This window comes from Lipotes vexillifer, unplaced genomic scaffold (genome assembly GCF_000442215.2).
Source record: "Lipotes vexillifer unplaced genomic scaffold, Lipotes_vexillifer_v1.1 scaffold639, whole genome shotgun sequence".
Classification (NCBI taxonomy): domain Eukaryota; kingdom Metazoa; phylum Chordata; class Mammalia; order Artiodactyla; family Lipotidae; genus Lipotes; species Lipotes vexillifer.
In genome coordinates, this window is record NW_006786377.1 from 1,456,897 (window position 1) to 1,469,224 (window position 12,328).

The 12,328-nt window shown below is 41.3% G+C and overlaps 1 protein-coding gene across 1 annotated transcript in view; it reads left to right on the forward strand.

Annotated features, from left to right (window-relative positions):
• SYNE1 (spectrin repeat containing nuclear envelope protein 1) overlaps positions 1-12,328 on the forward strand; it is a 385,453-nt gene that overhangs the window by 129,669 nt on the left and 243,456 nt on the right. The window contains exons 45-51 of the mRNA XM_007458743.1: positions 727-934; positions 1,745-1,857; positions 3,379-3,584; positions 4,604-4,759; positions 8,260-8,551; positions 9,356-9,528; positions 11,786-12,095. Of these exons, the coding sequence (XP_007458805.1) occupies positions 727-934; positions 1,745-1,857; positions 3,379-3,584; positions 4,604-4,759; positions 8,260-8,551; positions 9,356-9,528; positions 11,786-12,095 (1,458 nt within the window). The remainder of the gene's footprint in view (positions 1-726; positions 935-1,744; positions 1,858-3,378; positions 3,585-4,603; positions 4,760-8,259; positions 8,552-9,355; positions 9,529-11,785; positions 12,096-12,328) is intronic.

Consider the following 12,328-nt stretch of genomic DNA (forward strand, 5'->3'; position numbering starts at 1 on the left):
GTACACGGGCCTCTCACTGTGTGGCCTCTCCCGTTGTGGAGCACAGGCTCCGGACGCACAGGCTCAGCGGCCATGGCTCACGGGCCCAGCTGCTCTGCAGCATGTGGGATCTTCCTGGACCGGGGCACAAACCCGTGTCCCCTGCATCGGCAGGCGGACTCTCAACCACTGTGCCACCAGGGAAACCCCGAGGGATATATTTTTTAAAAATGGTTGAGAAAACAACATATGTGTTCTGTACTCTTTTAGCATATTTTCTTACTGTACTTGAGACTAAGGACATACACTTTTAAAATTAACTACCGGTGCTTTTGATGTGGCCTGTGATCCTGAAACAAAGCCCAAGTAGCCCATGGAAGATATGAACATAGGAGGGTGACTCCATTAATATAATAGCTTCTAATCGACTAACTAAACCCAAGATCCTGGGCTGGAATCCACAAAGACCTTTTCAATTTGCTTGAAATCCTAAACTATAACCCAAATCCTAGCTACCTCTCAACAGTGTTTGCAGTTATTCCCAAGGAGAACTGGGCAGAATTCTGAAAGAATCAACACAAATCTATCACAAATACTCAAAAAAAAAAAAAAAGTCCGACAAAGATATATACATTATTGAGTGGATTTCAACAACATCACTTTCCAAAAAACATTCCAGAGTGGAGTGTATGGAATATTTCTCTTGAATGTGATGAATATCCTTCACGGCATATTTTTATTCTGTAGGAAATACAGAAAGAACTTCAAAGTCAGAAAAGCAACATCAGTTCCACCCAAGAAAATCTCAATAGCTTGTGCCGCAGGTACCATTCAGTGGAGCTGGAGAGCCTGGGCAGTGCGGTGACGGGGCTGATGAAGAGACATGAGGCTGTGAGCCAGTCCTGCTGCAGGACACAGGCCAGCCTTCAGGATTCTCTGGAAGAACACTTCAATGGTGAGCTCTGACAGATCTTAGCTTGAATAGTTTGTTTACAAGACATGGTCCAAACCAAATGCTGCCTCGAAACTGCCAGAAAACTTTCCACAAGAGTAGCGTTTTAAATTTGTGTGTGTGGTGAGATTTGAGCAATCAAATTGTTGTGGTTGAACTCTCACCATACGCAGAATTCTTCGTTTTTCTCCCTAAGAGAGTAGGAGTCCGCCATCTTGAGGAATCTGAACTCCATCTGGATTTTCTGTGTAGAGCTCATTTATGTGGAAAATGAGTCCCACTGCTATGATGAAGTGACACGGTAAACTTGGATCTTAGGAGAGGCTGTGAAACAGCAGCCATGTAATTCAGGAAATTGCTGGTCATATGTCCCTGACTCGGCCTCCCACACAGTTGTGCCTCTGCTCTGGTGTGAATGTAAGATGCTCTAAGTCAGCGTGGTGGGCAGAGGAGATGGTTCTTCCCTTTGCCATAGGAATGGCTTTAACGCCTCTAGAGCATTGCTCAATCTGACATAATCAGGCAATTATCTTTCTTTACCGAAAGAAACACAATGGGAAATCAAACATGTCAGGAATACGAATTTCTTTTCAGTCTTATATCTGAGATAATTTCTCAATTCTACCATGAACAGTCATGATTATAGATCATACTGTATTACATTCTATATTATTATCGTTGTTGTTTTCTTTCTGGAATATTTGTTGTAAGGCAAGATGCAATGGGCTGAAGGCCAGAATTAATTCATTGTGGTCATCCTGGAAGCTCTTTCAATGTTTTGGATGTATTTCTTATTTTCGTTACTTTCCAAAGAGTCTATGCAGGAATTTCAAGAGTGGTTTTCTGGAATAAAGGCAGCGGCAAAGGAATCATCAGATAGAACTGGGGACAGCAAAGCTCTGGAGGCAAAGCTCCATGATCTTCAGGTATGCAAGCTGGCGCTGCTTTTCCTTCCTCCCCAAACTGCACTCAAGTGCCTTCAAGTCAGACCTAAATCATCTATTTCCCCAAACCTTATTTTCTTCAAATTTTTCTTCTTCCCTAACAGAATGAGGTTTCTTGACTTGAAAGGAGATAGTTAATATATGACAAGTAAGTTGAGAAAATGTTAGAATTTCAGAATTTCTAGATCCCTTTGCTCTCTTTTTTAGCCTGCTGATGATTCTTTGGAATTCATTCAGAACTAAACCTAATTTCAGTTTTTATAGCAGGAAAAGCATAAATAATTGTATTTATTTAACATCATTATCATGAAGGAGTTTTAAGAAAGAACACATGGCTTGTGTATTTTAATAACCTATCGTCTAAATTTGGAGCTACGATATATTCAAATAAAAGCAATAGATATTATAGATTTTGTAGGTGTTACAGACAATGAAAAATGCATAAATTCTGGTAAGGGAAGGCCATTGTGACGCAGAGGTAAGAATGATTGACAGGAGCCTAGGTTCAAATTGAGTTTTGGCCACGTTTTTTTTTTTTTTTTTTTTTTTTTTTGCGGTATGTGGGCCTCTCACTGTTGTGGCCTCTCCCATTGTGGAGCACAGGCTCCGGACGAGCAGGCTCAGCGGCCATGGCTCACGGGCCCAGCCGCTCCACGGCATGTGGGATCTTCCCAGACCGGGGCACGAACCCGTATCCCCTGCATCGGCAGGCGGACTCTCAACCACTGCGCCACCAGGGAAGCCCTTGGCCACGTTTTTCAAGCGACTAATCTGAGCAAAGCACTGTGTTAAGTCTTATAAAAATAATTTTAGAAAATTAATGAGGAACATGAGGATTTTGTGGCCTAAATTATGTAGATAACTCATTAGCAGTCAGGGTAGGAAGAGCATTATAATACAGGAAGCGGTTTTGCAGGAGGCTTGGTGAATTCAGATGTGGAGTTGTCCCCTTTGAGGCTTGAGATGCAGTGGAATTCCACGAAGAAAAGTCTGAGTGACGATCACAAATGCCACCGTGGAGCTCAGTGGAGAGGCAGGGCTGGCACAGCAGTCCTGGGCTGCTTTTGCTCTGTTGAAGCCATGCCCATATGCATATGATCTTCCAAGGAAGAGGTGCATACCAAGAAAAGAAGGGATCTAAAGACAGGGGGTCAGAAAAGGAGGAGGGGTGGAGACAGGTAACCATGTGAGGAGGTGGAGCCTGGACCAGATTGGGATGGTGGGAATGGGGAGAGACTGAGCACAGACCTCGATGAGCGCATCATCCTTTCCAGCTCGATGTCGCTCACAGTTGGTCCTCAGTGGTTCCAGTGACCTGAGTCTTGATTATATCCAATTGTGTACATCATTCTCACTCCAGCCTTGTTAAAGGCCTCTTCCTTTGGGCTCTGTTTTTCTTCTCTTGCTCCACTTTCTCAGGTCAGAACTGTAATTAATGCTCCCATGCAGCAGGGTCTTTGAATAATAAGCAATATTTTCTATTACCTTTATTTCCCGAAACAGAACCTTTTGGACTCTGTCAGTGATGGGCAGAGCAAGCTTGATGCGGTGACTCGGGAAGGGCAAACTTTGTATGCACATTTTTCTAAACAAATTGTCAGTAGCATTCAGGAGCAAATTACAAAGGCTAATGAAGAGTTTCAAGCATTTCTGAAACAATGCCTTAAAGACAAACAGGCTCTTCAAGACTGTGCTTTGGAACTTGGGAGGTAGGTTGTTTTGACAAGTGTAGACTTCATCATACACAGAATATATTTTCAGGATTTAAAGACCCATTGGGAATAAACAAAAAATATTTGAAACTGTGAGTTTAAATTATAATAAATTTTGACCTTAAGTACATGTTCATACTAGGACAATAATTGATTGCTCAAACTCTGATGGCATCATTTGGCTTTATTTTCTGTATAGAAAAAGAAAGGAATTATATTCATTAATAATTTTTTATGGCATAAATGCATGTATTTTTTTGTCTGTTTGGCTAAATCGAGATGTTAGAGTTTTGATACCCAGGTTTTAGATTACCCAAGTCCTTTCCTGTGTCTCCTTCTGCTGGGTTGGAATTATGGCAGAAAACACTGATTGTACTTCTCTGAATCAAGATTCCAGTCAGGAAGCTATGTCAACAGGGGTGAATATAAAATTAGAAAGAAAAAAATTTTCTATTGCTAGGAAAAGAAAGATGTCAGTATAATCAAAATGCCTTTTTGGTTGGCGAGTAATGGGCCTGACTCTTGTCAAGGTTTCTTAGAGAATTTACGTTGTTTTCAAAACTTAAGAGCCCTAGAGCTCTTGTGCCACATTCAAATCCCCATAAGGTACAAAGACACAGAGATGACTTTCCCTTCGTCTCCCAGGACTTCCACTGCCCCATTTATCCACTGGCCCCAATTCAGGGTCTTTGTAGTAAGACACAAACTTGAGTGCCCACTGACATGGGAATGTTATCTTGTTGGTAATTATCAGCTATAATTACCAAGGAAATCAACTCAGCAAGATGAGGTGCTTCTTTTTTTTTTTGCTCGTATCTCAAGAGAAATGTCCAGAATTTGTCATTTTGTTACTGAAATAAGGGATAATTTAATTGGCTTATTGTCGAGTTTTCTTCTCTACTTGAAAATTCATGAGATCTTAATTGCCATAGACATTGTGACCTCAGATATTGGAATTTATTTATGAGGATAATGAGGATATTAAAATTTCTCTAAGGTGTGTTTGTTTTCTTTAGCTTTGAAGATCAACACAGAAAACTGAATGTTTGGATCCATGAAATGGATGAAAGATTAAGTACAGAAGACTTAGGAGAGAGTAAGCAACATATTCCTGAGAAGAAAAACGAAGTCCATAAAATTGAAATGTTTCTGGGAGAACTGCTGGCTGCAAGGTAGGGTGCAGAAGTGGAATAGATTCTTCCCCTACTAACAAGTGTTCGTTTGTCTGGTTGGTTGGGTATTTGGGTTGGTTGTTGGCTGGTTAGTTGGTGGTGGTTATGTTTCTGTCCCTGAATGTCTGGCATACAAATGATTGTGCAGTGTTTCTGTGGCAGTGCGGTGATCTGGAGAGAGCATCGGGTTGGAGGTAAGGAGCTGGTCTCCATCCCAGTGACATCTCCCTTTGCTCAACAAATTGGACTGGCCACTCATTTCCTATATTTCTTGATATTAGCTTTTAAGCATTGTGATAATAATAATGATAATAATAAAAAATATATTTTCCTCTCGGGGGTTATTATAAGGATATAAGGTGATTATAAAGATACCCTTCATTTACAGAAATATATGAGACCCCAATTTCCATATATTCTTCACACACATCAGCCTCCAGCACCATTTCCAATCCACCTCATCCTCGTAATATTCTTAGTAAAGCAAAAGGTATATGGTCATGAAGTCTGGCTGTCCTAGAGGTTCGTTTTCTCCACTGCAATATTTGTCTCCTTATTGCTTGCCAACTGAGCAAATGTTTCTGACTCCTTCTCAGGCAGAGTTCTCTGGCCTATGCTTTGGACTCCACCACTTTCATGGCTTCGCTCCCTCAATTTACACTCCACCCCTGGCATTTTCAGTTGCTTCATTGGAACTCTTGCATTGGAAGATAGAACACTTTCCACTAGGGGAGGGCAGCTTGAGCCAAAACTCTTTTAACTGTCTCACTGTCGTCTTGCAGAGCAGATACACTTTGAGCAGCCGAAGGCTGGTATCCAGCCTGCTTGATCAACCAAATCAGCAACCATGATCAACTGAGTAAAATTTGCCTAATTCAGATCATACTCATTCCATTTCCTCTGAAGCCTCTTTTTGGTCAAGCATGCTAAGTATTCCTTGTCTTGAAAAAAACAAGCATACAAACAAGTATACAAACAGAACCCATACTGACAGCTGTTGTTGGTGTGCTAGTTTGATGACCGTTATAAAATTTCCCTGGAATGTTTTGGTCCCAACTCTGTGAGCCTTTACCATGGGGTAAACACTTTGTTGATTTTGTTACTGAGCTCAGGTTAGGCTTCTCATCATTCAAGAATCCAATACTGAGAGACAAGTGTTGGGTAAAAGGAAAGATGGCTTTATTGAGGAAGCTGGCAATCCTGGGAGAAGGTAAACTCATGTCCCAAAGAACCAACTCCCCATTGCCGATCAGAGGGCAAGAGCTTTTAAAGGAAAGCTTCAGGGGTGCACAAACAGAGACTATGTGCAAAACAGTACAGTTAGCTTCTAGAATCATCCTGAAACTGATCATGCAGTAAGTAGTCTGGTCAGTGTCATACTGATTATTTTAAGCACAGTTAATTTTCAATTCCAGGGTCAGTTTGTTACAATTTCCTTGAGGCCAGTGTCTGGAATTGTGCAAGCCACATATTCAGTACTGCTCAAGATGGAGCAGCTTATGTCATGGCTACAGTCTGGTCACCATGCAGTTAGCTTTTTTCCCTCTGGTGGAGCTTTTAGCATCTGCAAAACAACTCAGGAATGTGCATCAGACACTTATCTGTCTTCAGGGAGGAACTAAAGATTCTGTGACTCTACTGTCCTAATCGTTAACTGTTTGAGCCTGCTCTTTTGTGACTCAAGGAGACCTGGGAGACTACAGCTTTCCTATGAACAAAGAGACAGGGGACACAGAAGGGCTTTTTTACCTGGGAGGGCCCCACAAGGTCCTGCTCAGTTTCAATTTTATAAACCCCAACCCAATGGTGAGTATCTCAAGGCCAGAGACCGTCAGGTCTTTATCATCTTTATCTAGTATAGTGCCAACAATAGAAAATATTTGCTGAATTAACAGAATAATAACATTATTCTAACTCTATAACCTTCTGAAAATTACACTGCATGTTATTTACTTTTTAAATCTTGACTCTTGTTTAGGTACAGTATTACATGGCCAGACCTACATCTCTCCTCCTTTCAAACATTTGAAATGACTTTACATATTCTTCCTGAGCTATTACTCTCTGATATTCCAAGACCAGATGCTAAGAGTCCTTAGGTGTATTTGCTCCCAGCTTCTTTAGAGCTGGCTGCTTCTCCAGATGATCCTAATGTGCTCTGCTGGTCTCCCAGCTTCTCCAGCTGAGTCATCTGACTTCTTTCACTTGCTTGCCACTTGCTCCCCCCAGTCCTTTGGATTTTTTTTGTCATAATATTTTCCAGTACTTTGCATATCTTGGGGAGATGTCCTGTATTTTTCAAAAGAACACCAAACTTGAGAATCATTTTATTTTTATCATCCATTAAGCAGTTCTCCTCATGGTAACAAGTGATATCTGTCATCTTGAATTATTATTTAACTCACATCTTTGCTTAAGCCACCTCCATGTCTCACCTTCATGTCTCAAGCAGATTACAAGTAAAAGAGATGTATTTTAAAGAATATGTAATGTTGTATAGGTCTTATGTATCTCACAGAGGCCCATAGGATGCTCTTTACATAGTAGGAAAAAAAAAAAAAAAGACAATGTAGGAGATGGGCTTCCTATTCTTTTTCTAGTATTCACAACAGTTTGTCATCTGTACAGTATGTCATCTGTACTCTCCCTTCTGGTATCCCAGGCATTTCCTGATAGATGTGCTGATTGGAATTCAGACATCCATGAAACAAGATGAAGCCTACCCAGCCACATATGATAATGTTTTCCCTTGACCTAATTAACATAACCCCAAACTGAGATGAGAAAAGTTCCCAAGATATAACAAAGGAACCCATAAGTATTCATAAGATGGCCTTTTGAAAGAAACTTTTTTTTTTTTTGGCATTTTATCTCTGCCAGACATCATGCTGGGTCCTGGGATATGAGATGAATGTAACAGCCTTGGCTTCTAGAAGGTGAAAGCCTTGTGCATTGAGACAGACAGAGTCTATGAGGTGAGAGAGTACGGCAGGCAGAGGGCACCCAGAAGAGGAGTCATCATGATGCTTCCTGGGGATGTGATAACTGCACTGAGATTTGAAGGGCCAATTAGAGAAGAAGCAGAAGAGAGCAGAAGAGTTTTCACGAAGCAGGAGTCTCCGTGTGTATACAATAGATACACAGCGTTTGGGGAATTTCAGGGAGCTGTTTATGGTTAGAGCATTAGCTAGGAATGGAGAAAAGTTAGAGATCGGCTTGAAGAGGGAGGCCTGGGCCATTTCCTGAAGTGAATCCCTAACAATACAGTGGGCTGGCATCTAGGCATAGCACAGAGTGAATCAAACCCCCCATGTGAATTGACTGCATTCAGAGAAACCACAGGGAACGAGCCAGCCCTCTGAGGGTCCCCAGCATCCTCACCGAAAGGCATGTCAGCTGTGAGCTCTTGTCTGGTCACTGCTCTAATGTCAACAATCAATTGTCACTCCCCTGTGCTCCAGAATGTCAGAATTAAATTTTTGTTTGTTTGTTTTCTTTAGAGAGTCTCTTGACAAGCTTTCCCAGAGGGGGCAGCTTCTCAGTGCAGAAGGCCATGGCGCTGGGAAAGAAGCCCGCCTGTGCTCCCAGCTACTCACTAACTATCAGAACTTACTCCGAAGGACCAAGGAGAAACTCCGGAGCTGCCAGATGGCCTTGCAGGAGCACGAGGCCCTGGAGGAAGCGCTGCAGAGCATGCGGTCCTGCGTGAAAGATATGCAAGACAGACTGGCCTGTGCAGAGAGCACCGTGGGGGGCAGAGACGCCTTGGAGAGACAGCTGTTACAAGTGCAGGTGCGCGGGGCGCCGGCCCGACACGGCTGCGGAAGACTTTGAGTAGATTCACAAATGTTTGAATTGGGTCCTCGTTGTTCTGTGAGCCTCCATGTGAGGATTATGTAGGCAAAATGAAGAAACTGGGCAAAAAGGATTTGGAGGGATCATTTTTCTCTTTTGTAAAGGAATATTTTTGTTCAAATAGCTTTAAAATAATTTTTGCGGTTTTTTAGTAAACATTTAGCAAGCATTATGGAAAAGCTACTCTACTCTAAGCACTATGCAAGTTGATAGGAATATGGAAACAAAAATTAGTCCTTGCTTTCTAGGAGTTCACAGTTAGTGGGAGACACCAACCTGTAAATTGTTACTTGCGGTGCAGCCTGTATGTAGGGCCATGACTGAAGTACAAAGGAGGCTACCAAGCCAGCCTGCAGTCAGCGAAGGTGACCTTGAAAAGCAGAAATGAGCCAGGCAGTGAAAACGGGACTGTTAAGTTTTTGACAGGTGTGTCTTCATTTTCAAAATGACTTCTTTTTTCTCTGATACAAAATTCAGTAAAGTTCCATTTCTAGGCTAGTGGCCCAAAGTTTTCCGAGAACTTAAATCGGAGTTCATCTCTGACCCCCAGATTCCCGGACATCTAACATTTAAGTAAGGTGTTAACAGTGCAGTAGGGCACAGAGTTTGACGTTGTTGTTTTTTCATTTTAAGATGAGTAAGGTGTGCCCTACCTTGATTCTCATGGGAACCATAGCCGTTTTTCAAAACATCAGAAGGTTTTAGTAATCCTGCTGACAAGTGTTCATTCTTCCTTCATAGGATATTCTCCTGATGAAAGGTGAAGGGGAAGTTAAATTGAATATGGCCATTGGCAAAGGGGAACAGGCCTTGAGAAGTAGGAACAAGGAAGGTCAGAAGGTAATCCAGACTCAGCTACAGACGCTTAAAGATGTGTGGGCTGACATCATGAGCTCCTCCGTCCGTGCTCAGAGGTACAGAGCCTATTTTTAGTGTTTCTTTGCCTGACTCAAACCCAGTGGCTTAGTAAAATGATGGCGCAGCGCTGAGGGTATCCTGCAGGAGAGTTTCCAAGCATATTATTAGAGCTAGTTGTGTGCATGTCTCTCTTTGCCTAGATGGTATTTTCTGTAACTGCAAAGGCCAGTTTTGTTTGTTTGTTTACTTGCTTACTTTGTGTGTGTGTGTGTGTGTGTGTAATATTTGCATCTCCCATAATACCTCTCGTGGAATCGTACCTCCTTTCAATTCATCAAAGCAAGGATATGTGGTCTTTAACAACTTTAATAACTTTTTGCTTTTTAAGGGAAATCAAGTCATTGGCAACTATTAGGCTTACATATAAATCTTTTTCTCAACCAAAGTAATATCACTGACACTGGGGATATGGAGATATGGGGAGAGTATTTGACCACCCCGGCAATGGGGTATCCTGGCATTTAGCATGAGGCCAAGAGAGCCAACCTCCTGCAATGCGTGGACACCCTCACACAAACATCCTCCAGCTCGCCCAAACCCCCTGCGCTAGACACTGATGAGAAAGTAGAGAAGATACGGATTGTTACACCAGGTGTTGTTGTTGTTGTGTTAAATTTGTGAGTGGAAGACTTTATCTTCCTCCCTCGTCTCCGAGTATCAACAAATAATCTGGCTGGCTCGCTGGACAAATGACTTTCAAAAGTCATACCAAAATACCAAAACCCATTCCAGGAGCCACATTCTAAAGGTTATATGTTTGATCACTGAAGAAATGTGTGCTCAATATGATCTTAATAAATAGATGAATAAAAGATTAAAGTTCATCACAAAGCAAAACAACACTGCAGTTACTACAGTGTAAACAGTGAACCATGGTTACAACTAAAATTTGGGGAATGGTGCTTTGTTTTGTTTCCTTTAAATATGGAGCGTAGGTGGTGACTCCCAAAGTCAGCAGGACTTCAATCTTCATCACAACTCATAATGGGCAGCAAAGAAAAAAGTCAGATCCCATGATTCTGTTATTCTGTAGAGCAGACCGCTGGAACATGAACTCAACTTCCCAATGCTTGGCAATAGGCCAGCTTCATAAAAGTGAATAGGAGTACGGGTGAATATTTTCCTGATGCTAGAATAAAATGTTAAACACAAGAAGCAGATTCAAATCCTTGATTTCCCTCTTTCAGCAAGAAATTACATTTGGCAACCTCATTCTGAGCAGTCGCAGGGCTCAAATTATTGTGCTAAAATAATGAAACTGAACAAAGTAGGTTTTGCCCTCTAAGTGCTCAGAGGCTAGGGTAGGATACCTTCCAAAAATAAAAATGAAAAACTGACTCAGATTGTGTTACTGAAATGCTATGAGACTGTGGAAGAAGGCAGGGCTTGGGGTAGCTTCTGGAGAAGTGAGATTGATTTGCACTTTCTAGAAAATTCTTTGAGGAAAGAATAGGGCTTTAGGGTATGTATGATGAGGTTTCTATTGATGTAAAAGGAACAGTTTGAGCAAAAGGAACAATTTGGAAGTACATTCACCACAGATGTAACTCCAGGATCATAGGATTATATGCAAGGGAGGGTGTGAGGGGTCACTGAAAGTGAGTTTTGAATAGTTTATAAAGCTGAATATTGGAGGTGTTTTAAAAATGCCATCTGGAGAGCCTTTTACTTGACTATCTGGAGAGCTATTTACTTGACTCTTACTTACGTGACTTTAGTGACTAAATTTCTTATTAACATTCCTTCACACATTCAACACAGGAGCCCTAAACATTGTGCATTATATCCTTAAGTGAAAAATCAATCTAATTATATTATTTACCCAGAAAGAATACCTTACATTTTTAACTCCTGTCACTAAATAATCATCTGACTTTAATAAGATAAACTGAGTCCAAGAAAATAAAGAATTGATGTATATTAAATAAAATTTAACTGATGCCCCAGAGCTGATGTTTTATCAATGTAACACATTTATGTGTCTGTTCATTTAGACAATTAGCATTTGAAAGACAAATCCCCAGATGCATATGTGGCTACAACATCTTCAAGTTTGACATAGATTTATTTTCATTTGAAGAAACTGTGTTGTGGGTTGGAGGAGTCATGTTTCTCCCTGCACGTAAAAGCAGTGTTTTCATCACTTAAATAGCATTCAGTAAAACAGCTTACATGGCTGCAATGCCCTCGTGATTGGTTTTTAGTAGAGATGTTAAGATAACTTATTTTTATAACATGTGACATTAATTCTAGCACTTTAGAGTCTGTGATTAGCCAATGGAATGACTATCTAGAGAGGAAAAACCAGTTGGAGCAGTGGATGGAATCAGTGGATCAAAAGGTAGAACATCCCTTGCAACCGCAGCCTGGTCTGAAAGAGAAGTTTTCCCTTCTGGACCACTTTCAGTCCGTCGTATCTGAGGCGGAAGATCACGCCGAAGTCCTGCAGCGACTCACTGCCAAGGCCAGGGAGCTCTACCAGAAGACTGAGGATGAGTCTTTCAAGGAAACGGCTCAAGAGGAACTGAAAACACAGTTTAATGATATAATGACCATTTCCAAGGTTAGTGCTTTATAGTGAAGAGAAAAAACTTCAAGGTTCAGGTAAAGAATACACTATGGGTTGAATTATAGGAGAACGGGCTGCTCTGAAATTGTGTGTACCTTTAGTGAACAGGTATTACATAAAGGGTCATTTCTCACCAATGAATGCTCATGAATTTTTCTCTTTCTGCAATTTTGGGATTATTTTTTATTCTTTGGTTTTTCATCTTTTCTCCACTTAGAATGTTAATC